Source organism: Vulpes lagopus, chromosome 11 (assembly GCF_018345385.1).
Source record: "Vulpes lagopus strain Blue_001 chromosome 11, ASM1834538v1, whole genome shotgun sequence".
Classification (NCBI taxonomy): domain Eukaryota; kingdom Metazoa; phylum Chordata; class Mammalia; order Carnivora; family Canidae; genus Vulpes; species Vulpes lagopus.
In genome coordinates this window covers 72,076,875-72,092,161 of record NC_054834.1, presented here as the reverse complement: position 1 = coordinate 72,092,161, position 15,287 = coordinate 72,076,875, and the positions used below count along the sequence as shown (strand labels likewise).

At 55.9% G+C, this 15,287-nt stretch overlaps 1 protein-coding gene across 1 annotated transcript; it reads right to left on the bottom strand.

The window, feature by feature from the left end:
- Positions 1-9,770: 9,770 nt before the first annotated feature.
- On the bottom strand, positions 9,771-13,677 carry FGF19 (fibroblast growth factor 19). Its single transcript, XM_041722439.1, has 3 exons — positions 13,437-13,677; positions 12,970-13,073; positions 9,771-10,085 (listed from the first exon to the last, which is right to left on the bottom strand). Exons 1-3 carry the CDS (start codon positions 13,675-13,677, stop codon positions 9,771-9,773), a joined length of 660 nt encoding a protein of 219 aa, XP_041578373.1.
- Positions 13,678-15,287: the final 1,610 nt, after the last annotated feature.

Here is a 15,287-nt window from a genome sequence, read left to right as displayed (position 1 = left end):
CCCTCCACCTCCCCTTTACCATCAATGTGTTCTCTGTAGTTAAGAGTCTATTTCTTTGTCTCTCTTTTTCCCTTTCCTCGTATGTTTTAAGTTCCACCTATGAGTGAGATCCTATGGTATTTGTCTTTCTCTGACTTATTTCACTTAGCATAATACTCTCTAGCTCCATCCATATCGTTGCAAATGGCAAGATTTCATTCTTTTTGATGGCTGAGTAGCATTCCATTGCATGTCTATACCACCTCTTCTTTATCCATTCATCAATCAGTGTACACTCGGGCTGCTTCCATAACTTGGCTAGTGTAGATAAAGCTTCTATAAGCACGAGTGCACGTATCTGTCTCTGAATTCGTGTTTTTGTATTTTGGGGAGTAGATACCCAGGAGTGTGATTCCTGGATCACGGGGTAACTTTCAGAGGAACCTCCATGCTGTTGTCCACAATGGCTGCACCAGTGTGCCTTCCCAGGAGGACCATTTTTGACCTGCCTGCTCAGGAATCTCTTGCAGCCAAAAGGCAGGAGACTTGTGGTGGGACTGGGAGTCTGGTGCTGTGACCAGTGACCAAGAGGCTTGTCCAAGCACTCACACCCAACGGAAGGGCTCTGGCCAGCAGCCTCCACCCCTGGGACAAGTTCCGAGATTTGGGCCAGAGCTTGTGACCCAGCACCCTTCTCTAGCTCCTAATCACTCCATATCCCTGCCTGTCCCAGGATCTATAGGGGACACAGCCAATGCCTCCAAATGCAAGAAGGAAAAAAGGTGAGTCTGGGCAGGTAGGCCCCACGGGAATTCCTTAAAGCTCGGCTGGTTTCAGGGGAGTCATGTGCCTGTGGAGAAGCAGAGACTATTTGGGGAAAGTAGCGAAAGATCTGGCAGTGGTACTTTCACTGAGAAGGAGCCAACTTCTGCGCACTGTGTTAGCTTAGGCTGGACTGTCCTGCAGCGACAAACACACCCCGACATCTCAGGGGTTTCTGCCGGGAAGGGCTAATTCCTCTCACACAGGGTCCAGCATGGGCCATGCAGGCATGTTTCCAAAACTGTGATTTTCTTTTTTTTTTTTCCTTTTCTCAAGATTTTATTTATTTTTTTATTTGAAAGAAAGAGAGCTTATGAGCAGAGGGGAAGGGCAGAAGGAGCAGCAGACTCCCCGCTGAGAGGGAGCCTGATGAGGGGCTCAATCCCAGGACCCTGGGATCATGACCTGAGCTGAAGGCAGACGTTTAACAGACTGAGCCACCCAGGTGCCCCCTGAAACTGTGATTTCGAAGTAAATGAAGGTTTAAAAGAAAATATGAATGTTGGAATATTAGCAGATGCCAACCTTGCAAAGCTTACTCTGCAAAGGGCCCGTGAGAGAGTGGGTGCTCTGTAGATGATGTCAAGTGCATAAGGGAAAAAACTCCGCCGGCAGGTGGCTGGGAAGCACCACCCCCCACCACCACCACACCAGGCCAGGGGAGGGAGTAGGGGCCAGAGGCCACCAGGGCTGTGTTTCCCTGGCATGTTTGACCACAGCCTGTGGGGGGCAGCCCCCTAGAGGGTAGCCAGGTAAAGGGTTTCCTTTCCTAAGCTCAAAGCCCTCTTACCAAAACAGAGCCCAGCCCTTCAGAGCTGGGTGCTCGTCCCTGTGTCTCTAGTTGAGGAAATGGAACCACAGAGCAAGCAGTGACTGGTACAGGCTCTGCAAGGCCTCCCACCATGGCCACTCAGGAGTGGTCCTGTTGAGGCCACATGGGGCGGTGAAGGCGGGACCCAGCTCTGCTGCCCTGGCCTGGTGGGATATTCAAATCCTCCTCCCAACAGGACGGTGACATCAGAAGGCAAGGCTGGGGCCCCCTGTAAGGACTTTGGCTGGGGGGGAAGACACCCTGTATGGGGTCTGCAGCAATAGAGACTGAACCCCCTTTATCTGCTTCCTCTGCCTCTAAGTGTGTGGTGCTGCTCCAGGAAACCAGCTTTTCTGAGCATCTGAAATGCAGTGTCACCCACTGGGCATTAGTGGAGTCACCTCCCTGGTGCTTTGCTCATCTGTAGAATGGGAGGCATACTGGTACCCACTTGCGGGGTTGATAAGAGGCTGAGTGCCTGGGTGCAGGAGATGCAATAACTACCTTAGTAACTATTACAGGGACACCTGGGTGGCTCAGCGGTTGGGCGTCTGCCTTTGGCTCAGAGCGTGATCCCAGTCCCCAGGATCGAACCCCAATCGGGCTTCCTGCGGGGAGCCTGCTTCTCCCTCTGCTTTTGTCTCTGCCTCTCTCTGTGTCTCTTAGGAATAAATAAATAAAATCTTAAAGAAGATAACTATTACAAACACGATAACTTCCAGGTGCACGTCTAATGTCGGGTCGCAGAAGGGAAGGAGCCTTCCCCTCCGTCGTGCTCTCCTGGGGTCCAGGATTCGAGCTTCTTTTCCACCGACACAGCGGGCGGGAGGGCGGAGACCGGCCCGGGCACCGGCCACTGGGGGGCGCCGTTGCGCCGCAGGCCGCTCCTCCCCGCGACGCTCAGGGCCACCACCTGCCGCCTGGACCGGGAAATCCCTCCCAGTGGCCCTTCTATGGGGCTGGAGCTTTCTTCTCCACAACTTCCATTTCCCTAGCCAGGCTGCAGTAACGATGATAAGGACCCACTTATCTGTGTGTCAGACCCTCTCCTTAGGGTCCACTTAGGGTACCACTTGTAATACTTTAAAACGTGCTTTGGAGAGGGACTTTATCAGCATTACTCAGGGTGGACACTGAGGGTCCCAGGGTGTGTGTGGGGGGGTCGGTTGGTGGGGGCTACTTGGCTTCTAAGGGATAGATGTCAAAGCCATCCCTGGGTTGGCCACCGCAGACCACATGGCTTCCCTCCGTTACCACCTGCCCCAGCCTCTATCTACTCAGCCCCCATTAGAGCAGGACCTGGCCGGCTACCAGTGTCCAGCCCTCAGCCCACAGATCACATACGGAGGATATGCGCTCAGGCCAACTGACACTATCCAGCTCTGATGGATGAACAAGATCCTGGAGCCCTACATCCCACGTCCCCCCACTCAGCACCCGCGTCAGATTGCCTTGGTCTGGGCCCAGCTGCCCGCAGCTCTCAGACTCCTCATCCAGGGCTGGTGTTGGATCCAGGGCCTGGGCTCCCCACCTATGTGTTCCCCACTGCTACCTAGGTGGCAGGCATTCCACCTGGAGCCTGGGAGCCACAGGGCAGGGCAGCTGACAAGGAAGGAGATGACTCCCAGTCCGCCTCGGAGCTCTCCTGCGCCCACCTGCCAGGGATCTGGCAGTCCTGGACCAGTGTCAGTAGGGGGCTAATGAAATCCCAGGCCTGGGGGCCTCACCATCCTCTCTGTCTTCCCTATGGCAACCTGGCAATCCGTTGCGGTGGTTGTGAGGACCGACTGTGCCCTAGTGTGCAGTAAAATTGCCCCTGGATAAATCAGGAGTGCAATCCACAGCCTCTGTAAACATCTGTAATGTGCATATCCTTTCCAACAAAGCAACTCCTCTTGCTTCTTTCCACCTGTCATGGGTTGTTGAATGATGTCCTCCGAAAGATTATGTCCAAGCCTTAACCCCCTCCCAAGAACCAGAGAATGTGACTTTAGTTGGGAAATGTATCTTTGCAGAAGTAAGGATCTTGAGACGAGATGATTCGGGATTACCTACCTGAGCCCTAAATCCCATGGCAGGTGTCACGTGTCATGTTGTAACACAAAAAAGGAGACACAGAGAGGGGCCACATGAAGACAGAGATGGACGCTGGAGGGGCGGTGGCCACAGCCAGGGATGCCTGGGCCCCCCAGCAGGTAGAGGAAGCAGGAGGGACCCTCCCTTAGCACCTCCGGGGGAGTGAGGCCATGGCTACACCTTGATTTTGGACTTCTGGCCTCCAGACTGAGAGAACAAACTTCTCTTGCTTTAAGTTTCCTAGTTCTTTGTAATGTGTGATGGCAGGTCTAGGAAAGCAACACAGGAACACTGCTGGTAGGAGGGAACAGAGCAGCATCCCAGGGCCTCCAACAAGACAGGCTGAGGGGCTGATCCCTGTCCCCTGCAGGAGGGATCCCAGGCAGGATGAGGCAGGTGTGAGCTTAGCTGTTGGGGCTGGGCAAGACTGGATCCAAGAGATGGGCAGGATGGATCCAGACCCCACGGTGAGCGTTCGGCGTGGAGAAGCCGTGATGAGGCCAGAGAGTGGAGTGGAGGCTGGAAGGTGGACGGGGAGGCAGGAGGTGAGGGCAGCGAGCAGAGGGCTGCAGAGGGGAGTGTGTGGTGCCTGGAACCACGGAGGCACCTACACATTGTGCCAACGTGCACGCAGCCCTGACAGGGGATGGGGTGGGCCAGGGGGGCTTCATCCCTGCCCATAGCTGGCTTTTTCACAAGGAGAATAACTCACGCCTTGGCATTAGTGAGATTAAATAGGCATCTCTTTAAAAGGAACCTCGCGCGGAATCCAAGGATCACCCCATTCAACAGGCTGGAAGGTGGAGGCCCCCAGAGGGCCACGGGGTTCTGCCGCTGGTGTCAACTGGGGCCAGTAAGGACTCCTCCCGGGCTCCCGCCTGGCCCGCAGTTGTCCAGGAGCCCCGACTGCTGCAGAGGCTGCACCCCACCCACGTGGCCTGGCAGACACTGGTGATGTGTCCCCATTCTGTTCGGTACCCCATGGCACGTGTGGCTCCCCCGGGACCTGCATCCCAGTGCTGGGTGACCCCTCATGGCCCTCGGAATGAAGTGCAACTTCTCCACTTGGCCAAAGGAGCCCTCCTTGCCCAGGGGGGCCCTCCTGGGGACAGGATTCTAGCGAGCTCCCGGGTCACCCCCAGCCAGGGCACTTGGGACTCCCCTTGCCAACAACCCAGGCAGGTTTCACCGTGGGCCTGGCATGGCAGCACGGGTACAAACTCTCTTATGTTGTCTTCACTAACAGACCACGCGGAGACAGACGAGAGGTTGCTGAGAGCACCGTGCCCAAGCCGTGCCAGAGCCAGAATACCAGACAGGGTGGCTGCGCCAGCACTCGCTCGTCATCTCAGTCCTGGAGGCTGGCAGTGTGAGGTTTGGCTGCTCCGGAGGGAGCCCTCTCTCCTTGGCTTGCAGATGGGCCTTCCCCGTGTGTCCTGCTCACCCCTCATGGTGACCTCGTGTTACCTCAATCACCTCTTAAAAGGCTCCATCTCCAAATACAGTGACATTCTGGGGCGCTGGGGGAGGGGGGAGGGAGGGAGGGAAGGAAGGGGAAGAAACTGAGGTTTCTTCATGGTCTGTCTTCCTCTGCAGATGGGCTGGAAGGAAGGAGACATACAGCCATTCTCAGACGGAGGGATGACAAGGAGATCGTGCTGCCAACCACACTTGTCTCTAAAGAGTGGCCAAAGGAAGTTCCCTAAGAGTAAGAAATTATGATGGAAAAGGTCTCCTGGAATCTTAGGAAGGAGCCAAGAGCATTGGCCTGGTAAAACCAGGGGTAAATCCATCAGACGATCCTTCTCATGAGGTTTCCAAATCATACTTGATGGTTGAGGCCAAAACTGTTAACAGTATGGGATGTGGTGCTTACTAGAGTTGTCTGCCTGTCTCTCTGTCTTTCTCTCTCTGCTCTCAGTTGCAAAAGACACCCCTTCTCTTGTTTCCCCATGCCCTAATGAGACTCCCTTCTCACGAAAGTGAAAAGTGTCCTGAGCCCGAGGCAGGAGCCACTCTTCTGTCCCCCTATAACTCCATGACCCATTTCTGGGTCCAGGGTGGTCTTATGCCCACAGTCCCCTTATACTTCTCTGTTTTTTGGATCATTTCTAGGTGGCATTTCCTAACCCGGAGGAGAAAAGCTCGCCAATTCAGCACGGCAGCTGGTGAATCAACAAATGCAGGCATTTACTGAGACTTCTGCCCCCTCTGGGGAAGCACCCTGCTTCCAGTCCCTGAGCTTTCCGGGCTGATGCCTCCTGGGAATCAGTGTGGTGGGGGTGACTCAGGGCTGACCAGTCATTGTGTCCTGGCCCCTGGCTGCAGAGATCTGGAGATCCGGTGGGGAATCACCAGGGGACAGGAGGGTCGGGAGAGGGTCCCAGGATGCTTGTGGGAGCTGTGGGGGGTGGGGTAAGAGAAGCTGCCGCTGCTGGGGACCATCTGTCCTTACCTTATGAAGGGAGAAGATGCAAAAGTTGAAGGACAGAGACACTGATGTGTTGAGCCGCCCCCACCCCCAAACACACCTGGCCTTTCAACAAGGTGAACCCCAAGGACAACGATCTAGAGGCAGCACGAGGATTCTCACTTGGCAGGTGCAGAAACAGTCCAAAGAAAGAGTTCTTTTGAGTTCTGCTTCTGGGATCTCACCACTGGACAGGCTTATTCAATCAAGCCCCTTCCTGCCCCTGGTACTTTCTCGGTAGTTGACCCCCATGTCTGTGGCATAGATCTAAAGCTAGTGCTGCCAGACAAAATACAGGATGTCCCCTTAAATTTGAATTTTGGATGAACAATGAATAATTTCTTAGCATAAGTAGGTCTCATATTACATGGGACATACGTATACTAAAAAGTATGTTGTTTATCTGAAATTCAAATTTCACTGGGCAGGTCGGGCTTTTGTTTGCTTAAACTTAATAGCACTGTCTAAGGCGCGAAGGGAGATGCAGCAAAAAGGCGAAGGCCACCTTCCTAGGAGGAGCAGAGTTAGGTCAGGGGGTTGGACACAAGAAGCAGTCTTGAAGAATCATCCTCCTGTCTCCTGCCAGAGTGCCCACATCAGCCATAAAGGTGGTCATCACAACGTTTTGCCCGTCAGGTCAAGTGAAAACGTGACCTGGAGTGAAAATGTATTAACCATCAACAGTCTAGTGTGAATTAGTTTACAAAGATGTGCATTTAGGGCAGCCCCGGTGGCCCAGTGGTTTAACGCCGCCTTCGGCCTGGGGTGTGATCCTGGAGACCCTGGATCGAGTCCCCACATCGGGCTCCCGGCATGGAGCCTGCTTCTCCCTCTGCCTGTGTCTCTGCCTCTCTCTCTCTGTGTCTGTCATGAATAAATAAAAAAAACAAAAACAAAGATGTGCATTTACTCATTATTGTCAGCTATGCTGTGGGGACGACACTCCATTCCTTTTTCCCTGAAGTGTTTGTCTCCAGCGCACAAAAGATCAAATGTAAAATGGTTTTCCTGTGGCCAGTCAACCTGGGCTGCACATGTGAATCTTCGGGGAGCTTTACAAAATCGTAATATGCAGGCTACACAAATTCCAATTAAACCCAATCTCTGGGGATGTGCTCTAACCACTCTTTCTTTCCCAAGGTGATTCCACTGTGCAATCGAATTTAAGAATCAATAGAAATAATTGTTCTGGGCCAGTTCGAGTCCTGGTGAGGGCTGCTGCTGTCTGGCAGCCCACTCTGTACCAGGCATCTCGCAGACAGATTCCATTTGGTTCTCCCAATAGTCCTGCAATGCACACCTTGTTCATCTCACAGTTCACATGAAGTTGCAGGCTCACAGGGGTGACTTGACGTACTCCAAGTGACACAGGTTAATAGGCCTGAGGATTTCTTGCCTGAACCCACAGTCCTTCCACCATGCTGCTTCCGGGCTCTGCAGCTTTGGATGGGTGCCTTCCCTGGGTGGTCCTGTACTCCGTCACCTGTAGAACAAGGGGTAGAGGATGCTGGTCAGCAGGGGTCACCCATTCTGCAGTGTCATGGGGCAGAGGGGAGAGGCAGTCAAGAGTGAGGCGGCATCATGACAAACAAGCGGTGGAGGGTCAACTCTGGAGGTCCTGGGCACGTCCTCAGTGTGCATGACAGCGTAGAGTGGGGTGTCCTTGCAGGGGACATGGGAGATGCCTCATGAAATAGCCTCGGCAGACTTTCACAATGATCTTCAGCAGAGTAACTGACATAACTGCACAGTACCTCCCAGGTGATGGGGTGAACTGGACCATTGTCCACACCAGGCACTGCGTGGCTGCTCCAGTCATTGCTGCTCTCTCCATCCTCATCCCATATTACAGATGAAGAAATCAAGGCTCAGAGAAGCCCATGATTTTCTCTAGAATGAACAGCCAGTCGGGGAATTTTGCCTAAAGACATGCAGCAACTTCTTCCGCAATTTGTGGTTGTCATAATGAGGGGATGCTACTGGCATCTAGTGGATGGAGAGGCCAGGGTCACTGTTGATCATCCTAGCTCACTCAGGAACACCTGACCCCAGCAAAGAGCCACGTGGCCCCAAGTGTCAATATGCAGAGGGTGACACTACTAGCTGGGGTTTGGTTCCTACACCTGACACACCCCTATGCTGTGGCTGAGGTAACCATGCGGAGTCCTAGTAGAGGTAGTAGAAGGAAGCCTGCACCCAGGTCCACACAGCTTCCACCACTGGGTAAACCGAATCTACTATTCGACCCACCAGAGCCTCAGCTTAGAGGGTGGTTGCAATGACTGTGAGCTTTGGCAGAAAGTGTAGCTTTAAACACAGCAAACACCCAAAGCCTCTCCTCTGAGCTCAGCGCCAAGGTCTGTTTCCCTTCCCTCCCCTTCCCACTCTCCCTCCAGGGCATCCAATTGGATAATGAAATGCAACTTTTGGTACAAATTGTGCTTTAATGTAGAAAACAAAAAAACTCACGTACATCATAAATACAACTTGGGAGTATAAATAAAGTAAGAAAATAGAGAGATGTACATATCAAACAAAATAAATTACTCATAAATACCACGTTGTTGAACTAAGTGCTGGGGGAAGGAGCTCTCTCCCCGCTGCTTCCGCAAGTTACTGGCAAGATTCCGGGCTTGCGAATCCAACCTTTCCTGGCTTTTGAACGAGATGTGCAGGTCTACCCAAGGTGGGAGGCTGCCAAGTTCTGCTGCATAGGAAGACGTGGTGCCCAGCCAAGGGCTGGGAAAGGGGAAGGAGCCCCAGAAGCCACATCTGCTCCACTCTGCTTGGAATCCTTGGTGCTTAAGAAAGGAGGGAGCACGCCAGAGCCGCAGCATCGCCGAGACCAGGAAGGTTCTGTCCTGAGGGGCAATCATGTGAAACCCACACGTCCAGAGATGGGATCCTGTGGAAACCTGCATTGTGATGGCAAGGGCTGCTGGGGCTGTCCTCCTGTCCTGTCCCTCTGAGCAGGTGGCCATTCACTTTGGGGAATCGGCCTGAGCCCCAGCAAATGTTGGCTATGTGCAGGGCACTGGTGGTCAAGTTGAGGGGGGGGGGGGCAGACTGCCAAGTAGTCCGATGAAGGTGATCTATCCCAGAACCAGCCGTAGTGGGGAGTTCTTAAAAGTTTTCCCGGGCTCTGGGTTCTCCCAGTTTCTGAAGCATGGTGGGGTGTGCCCATGCCCGGTCAGTTCTGTCCTGGTAAGTTTTCACAAAGCTGATCACCTATACGTGAGTTTAAAATGACTGCTTTTCTCCTGGCTGCCCCTGCTGGAAATGATTGGAGAGAACGTTCCCAAAGGTAGTGAGTTCCCGGCCAGTGGCGGTATTCAAGCAGAATCAGGGCACCACAGCAAACTGTCCAGCAATGGCAAAGGTGCAGGGTGGAGGGCTTATGATTTTATGATCATACAAGTCTATCTGCTAGGAACTGGCATAGCCGATGTAAAACTCTGTACATGTACAAGCTCTAGATGTCTTTTCCTAAAGCTAACTGGAACACGAGCCCAGGATTGTATTTGTAGAAGCACAGCCAGAACCCACGACACGTCTGGGGTCCTGGCCTCTAAGGGCTGGGAGCAGGGGTGGGAGGTCAGGCCACAGCCCCACTTATTTTTGGAAACTGGGACTCTTCACTAGTCCAATTTTGGTGGCGATCCCAAAAGGGTCCATGCTGTCTGTTTCCAGGGATGCAGAAAACCCGTCAGACTCCACATGGTCTTCCAGGTCCCTGGGCTCTGTTGGGCTCCCGGGCAAGATAGGTAAGAAGTGGGACAGGGGCAAAAAGCCCCTGCCCTTGTAGAGCTGCCTCTGTTTGGCACTACTCAGAGAGATGGGGAGATGGTGCTTCTTGGACCAGTACACGTTGTAGCCATCGGGACGGATCTCCTCCTCGAAAGTACAGTCTCCGGCGGAGTACTGAGGCTGTGGAGAAAACAGGCAACCATGAGCACCAGTGGGAGTCCCCTGGTGCTCCAGAAGCAGCAGAGAAAACGGGCACGGTGAGCATTTGTGCTACATGTTGCCACTTGGGTCCACATGATGAGCCGTGTTTATCTGTGTATATAGTTATACATAACATAACGTACGTGTTTATATATGTAAATGTGTACTTCTATAAAGTAGACATTACATTATATTAATAAACACATTGTGCATATACTAATATAAAAATGTAATAAATTGGGCAGCCCGAGTGGCTCAGCGGTTTAGTGCCGCCTGCAGCCCAAGGTGTGATCCTGAAGACTGGGGATCCAGTCCCATGTCCGGCTCCCTGCATGGAGCCTTCTTCTCCCTCTGCCTGTGTCTCTGCCTCTCTCTCTCTCTCTGTCTCTCATGAATAAATAAATAAAATCTTAAAAAAAAAAAAGAAATGTAATAAATTGTAACATTAAAGTTGCATACCACATTATATATACTTTGTAAGTATAAATTTATACCTATTAATAGGTGTTTTATATGCCTTCATATACACACATACTTCAGGTGTGTATTTCACGTGTGTACTCAGTATCTGTATATACTTTTCATGGATCTTTTATATCTCTCACTAAATCATGTCACTTCTTAAACTTAGCCTTGTTCTGAGCAATATGCATCAAATCAGAGGTGCAACATGGGTGCCTCGGTCCCTCACCCTTTACAGCAAACATAGAACTATTGACATGAAAATGTCCCTGGGGTCCACTGACACTTTGGGAGACACCGCTACACTGGGTATGCTCTCCTAATCTGATCTAGGGCCCAGACTAGCGCATTGATTCCCCATCTAGACCTAAGTAACAGTGGGCCGTTCTGAGGCCTTTCTGTCTGGTGTCCTTGCAGGAAACCTCAGCCCCCTTGTGAGGGGTGAGGGCTCCTTCTTCTTTCCAAGGCCCAGAGCCTTCCAGGCGGCCGGCCAGGATTATCAAGATAAAGGCAGCCCCCTCCCCCCAGACCCAGAACAGAGCCTGCACCCAGCGGGGTGGCGGGAAATGCAAGCCTACGGGATGAAAGCAGCTCCTGGGGTCCCAGAACACTGGTAGCAAAGAGGTACCAGTGGGCCAAGTCCTGTACCAAACTGGAGAAGGTCATTACCCTGGGGAAGGTGGGGACACAGAGGGCAGCCTAAGGCGGAGAGCCAGGAGGGCTGGGCGGTAAACAACCCCATGAGGCACCCAGTCCCGTTTGTGCCCGAGTCTACAAAGGTCGCTGAACTGCAGGTGGGTGAGCGCTGTGCTGATAAGGCACTGATAAGGCTCAAGTCTAATGAAGCAACAACATACCCAGCTCCCGCACTGGGATAGAGCCACCAGACAGCGACGGGAAATGCAAATTGATAAATAAACAAGAGAATTAAAAGCAAATGGGGGTACTATTTTACTCTGCTGGTTCTTTGGGAGAAACTAGCACCCATGCTCTTCTCTAAACAGAAAAGGAAATGATTTCGAATTGCTTGGAGAAAGTGGAATTTGTTTAAAAAAAACAACAACAAAACAACCTCCGTTTTGGTTAAGCCATGCCCACGGGATCAAGAGACAGAACAGGATTTCGGGGGAAGCAACCTTCCCCCACCCCAAGTTTGGACTAGATCGGTGGGTTAGACCCCTCTGCGCCAGCTGGACCTCCAGCATTTCCTCTGCCCATCCTCACCCCGCCCCCCCTCCCCATCCCAAGTAAATGTCCCGATAACAAAAGTTGCCACTGCGGGTTTGGAGAGTGGCTTTGGGTGTCGGCTTTCAGCGAGCTGACCACCTCCTTTCTTTCCCTCCGTTCGGGTCCTTTCACGCAGGACTCTGCCATAAAACCTCAAACAGTCACTCTGGATAAATGGAATAAACCGGCCCCAGAGCCACAAAACAACTGGGACACACACACACAAAAAGACTGGCGCTGCCGGGAGGCCCGGCGTCTGCATCTTTCCTGCGGGCGGGGCCATCCCCGGAGGCGCGGTCTCCGCCCCCTCGGCCCGCTCCGGCAGCCGCGCCCTCCGCCCAGCGGGGCTGCATTGAGGCCCTGCGCCCGGCCGGGACCTCACACAGCCTCCTCTGTGCGCCCGGGGGCGCGGGAGGGGCGCGGGCTCCCTTTGAACTCCCAGTCTTTGTTCCCGGAGACCGAGACCCAGCTTCCGCACACTTCCTGCCCCGAGACCTCGGGGGTCACCTGGGCCTTCCCGTCCCGTTTCCCCGCAGCACCCTCCCCCAAAAGCATCTGCGGCACAGGTGAGCGCTCCACGAGGGCAAACAAGCCCCTGGAATATTCTTCCAACGCGTCAGCAAACAGCACACTGCTTTTCTAGTAGATAAAAACTAATGGAGAGGGAAAAAAAAATCTCACACACACCCCCTCCCCCCCGCCCCAAATGTAATTTTTTTCTGACTTATTGGAAGGTTGGTTTAAAAAAAAAAAAAAAAAAAGTCCAAGTGGTGACTATACTTTCTCATGCTTCCCTTTTCTACCGCGGGGAGGGAACCGGCGGCGAGGACCACACACGCGCAGGCCGAGACTGAAATGGCCCGAGGTGGGTTTCACTGTTTCTTGTCAAAGAAAGCCGAGGACAGCGTCTCCTCTGTCCCCCTGGGCCGGCCTTCGGCTCAATAGGAAATGCAAAGGCAGCTCTCACCCTTTCTCTGGCCACCAGCCGTAAACTTGCGTAGAACCCCCCCCCCCCCCACTTCGGCTTCATCTGTCCCCTTGCGGTCTTCCCTCCCGAGCTCCCCGCCGGACCCCACGCAGAAAGCCAGGAAAGCCCGGGCTCGATCCAGCGCGCCCCCTCCCCTGCGGGGCCCCGCCCGGGGGCAGGCGGAGGTCCCCCGGCGGAGACACCTACCAGCCCTTGCATCCTGCCGTCGGCGCCCATGCAGAGGTACCGGACGCTGTGCACGCCCTTGATGGCCACGGTCCGCAGAGCGACTGCCCTCATCTCCATCAGACCTGGGGTCGGGAAGCAGAAAGAAGGCTGCAGCCGGGACCCGCGGGGCCCACGGCACGTGGATGCGGTGCGTGCACAGGCCCGTGCCCTCCCCCACCCCCCCCCTCCTGCATTCTGGGACCCTGGGGAGGGAATGGGACGCCCAGGTGCCAAGATCTGGGGTTCCCGGGAGTCGGGGGTCCGCGGGAACCCAAGGGGACAAGCGAAGACTAACGCGTGGGTGCGATGGGTCCACGTGCGGGCGCCCCCCCGCCTCAGCTCCCCGCGCTGTCAGGGGCCCCGGGCAGGGAGCAGACGCGGAGGTGCCAACGTGGGGTTCCCGAAGGAGGTGAAGGGAAGGGACACCGGGGCGAGTGGGCACTCACTGTGCGCGCTCTGGCCCCGCGCGCAGTCCACCACGCCGTCGGCGCGGATGCGCAGGAAGCAGCTGGCGAGGCCGTGGGGGCCGGCGGTGTACAGGTGCCGCAGGCGGATGGGCTCCCCCCAGCCGTAGTGCACGTGCGGCCCCGCGTCGGAGAAGGCTAGGGGGCGCGCGGCTGCGGCCAGCCAGAGGCCGGCTAGGACCAGGGCGCGGGCCACCGCGCACCGGCTCTGCGCGCGCCGCATGGCACCTCTCTCGGGCTCGGGACGCGGTTCTGGCGGCGACGGTGCGGGAGGCCGGGCGGCAGCAGGGCCGTGCGTGCCGAGGCGGGGTGCGTCCCTCGGGCCGGCGGTGCGCTCCGGGCGCCCGGGCGCTCAGCGCTCCTGCTCCGACGGCGCGGAGGCTCGAGGCCAGCGGCCTTATATAGCGCGTCTTACCCGCCCGGCGGGTGGGTGCCCGCGACACCCGAGCATTTCTTATCAGGATTGCATCAGCCCTCCGCCCCCCGCACACACCCACTCACACCCCGCCTCCTGCCCCAGCCCCTCCCCGGACCCCGCCCGGGTGACCCCGCCCAGGCCTCCCGGATCTGGGGGAGGAGGAGGCCCCGTTTCACCGCCGCGCAGTGGTGGGGCCGGGGGCCGGGGGCCGGGGGCCGGGTCTCTCTCAGCTGGGAGAGTTTGATTTTATAAAGCAATAAAGGAGACAGCCCGTCCCCGCCCCCTCGCCCCCGGCTCCCCCAGGGAATGCGCTCCCCGCGGGGCGCTAGCAGGAGCGGGGAGCAGGCTCCCCGTGACCGGAGACTGAGGCACCGACCTTTGCATCCCTCGCCCCCTGTCCGGAGAAGCGTCGCCTCGGCTTCGGGGCGCTCTGCCTTAAAAGCCCACATCCACTCCCTCCCACGACGGTCCCAGCCGTCATATCTCCAGATGTAAAGCCGTCCATTAGAATTTCCCCCTGCCGCTCGGACTAGCTCACGTCGTCCTGGTCTTATGTCTCGCGATCCCGGCCCCCCTCCCGCCCCTTTACCCCAGTAAATTGCCCCCCGACGGGGGGCCGGGCTCCAGTCCCGGGACGAACAATGGGGAAGTGGCGCGCGGCGAGCGCTAGATGGCGCTTCGGCCCCGGCTTCGGCCTCTCCGGCAGGGCCCGCGGCCCCGGAGCTGGAGCCCGGCGGGGCGGGGGTCCTGAAGGCGCCGCGCGCGGGCGCAGGGACGGCTTGGCCGCGGCGGACCGGGACTCTCGGACCTGCCAGCTCGGGCCGGGCCAGGCGCGGCGCGGCGCGGCGCGGGGAGGCTCATGTTTGGGGTGCCTTTGTCGTTGGTCTGGTCCTCGGGTCTCCGAGTCCTCCCGGGGCCAGGACGCCCCCCCCCCCGCCCCGCCCCGTGTCTTGGGGGGATTGGGGGAGGAGAGGTCGGGGAGGGACAGAGCAGCAGTGAGGGGCGCTGCTGAGCTGGGGGTAGGCACCAGGCCGGAGACTGGGGCTACTTGGTGAAGTGGCACCTGCAAACCAGGCTTTCTCCAAGGATGCTCAGAAAAGGGAAAAAGCATCCAGAGAATGCCCTGGCTGGCCGGAGAGGGTCCTCCTGGGGACCTTGGGCGCAACACTGATTCTTTCTCATTTCTTCTCCAGACCTCACCCCTACCCCCAAATCCTGGGTGTGGAGCCCCAGCAGGCCAGTTTTGGGGGAAAGCCATGCTGTCTCAGCGCAAAGGCAATGGGCGGGCAAGCAGTGGAGAGCGGGGAGAGAAATCAGGGCCAGACCTAATGAATTTCAATGAGTAAAGGCCATGTTCATACCCAGTCAGTGACTGGCGTTAATGACGGAGCGTGCAGAAAATGTCACCAGGAAAG

What these genes read in the sequence shown, in the direction of transcription:
- FGF19 (XM_041722439.1), bottom strand. Translation starts at nt 13,677, where the DNA reads ATGCGGCGCGCGCAGAGCCGGTGCGCGGTGGCCCGCGCCCTGGTCCTA. An exon ending in GCGGGGCCAGAGCGCGCACA is followed by an intron (nt 13,074 to 13,436) that starts GTGAGTGCCCAC and finishes TCCCGACCCCAG; the next exon opens with GTCTGATGGAGATGAGGGCA. An exon ending in ACGGCAGGATGCAAGGGCTG is followed by an intron (nt 10,086 to 12,969) that starts GTAGGTGTCTCC and finishes TTTTCTCCACAG; the next exon opens with CCTCAGTACTCCGCCGGAGA.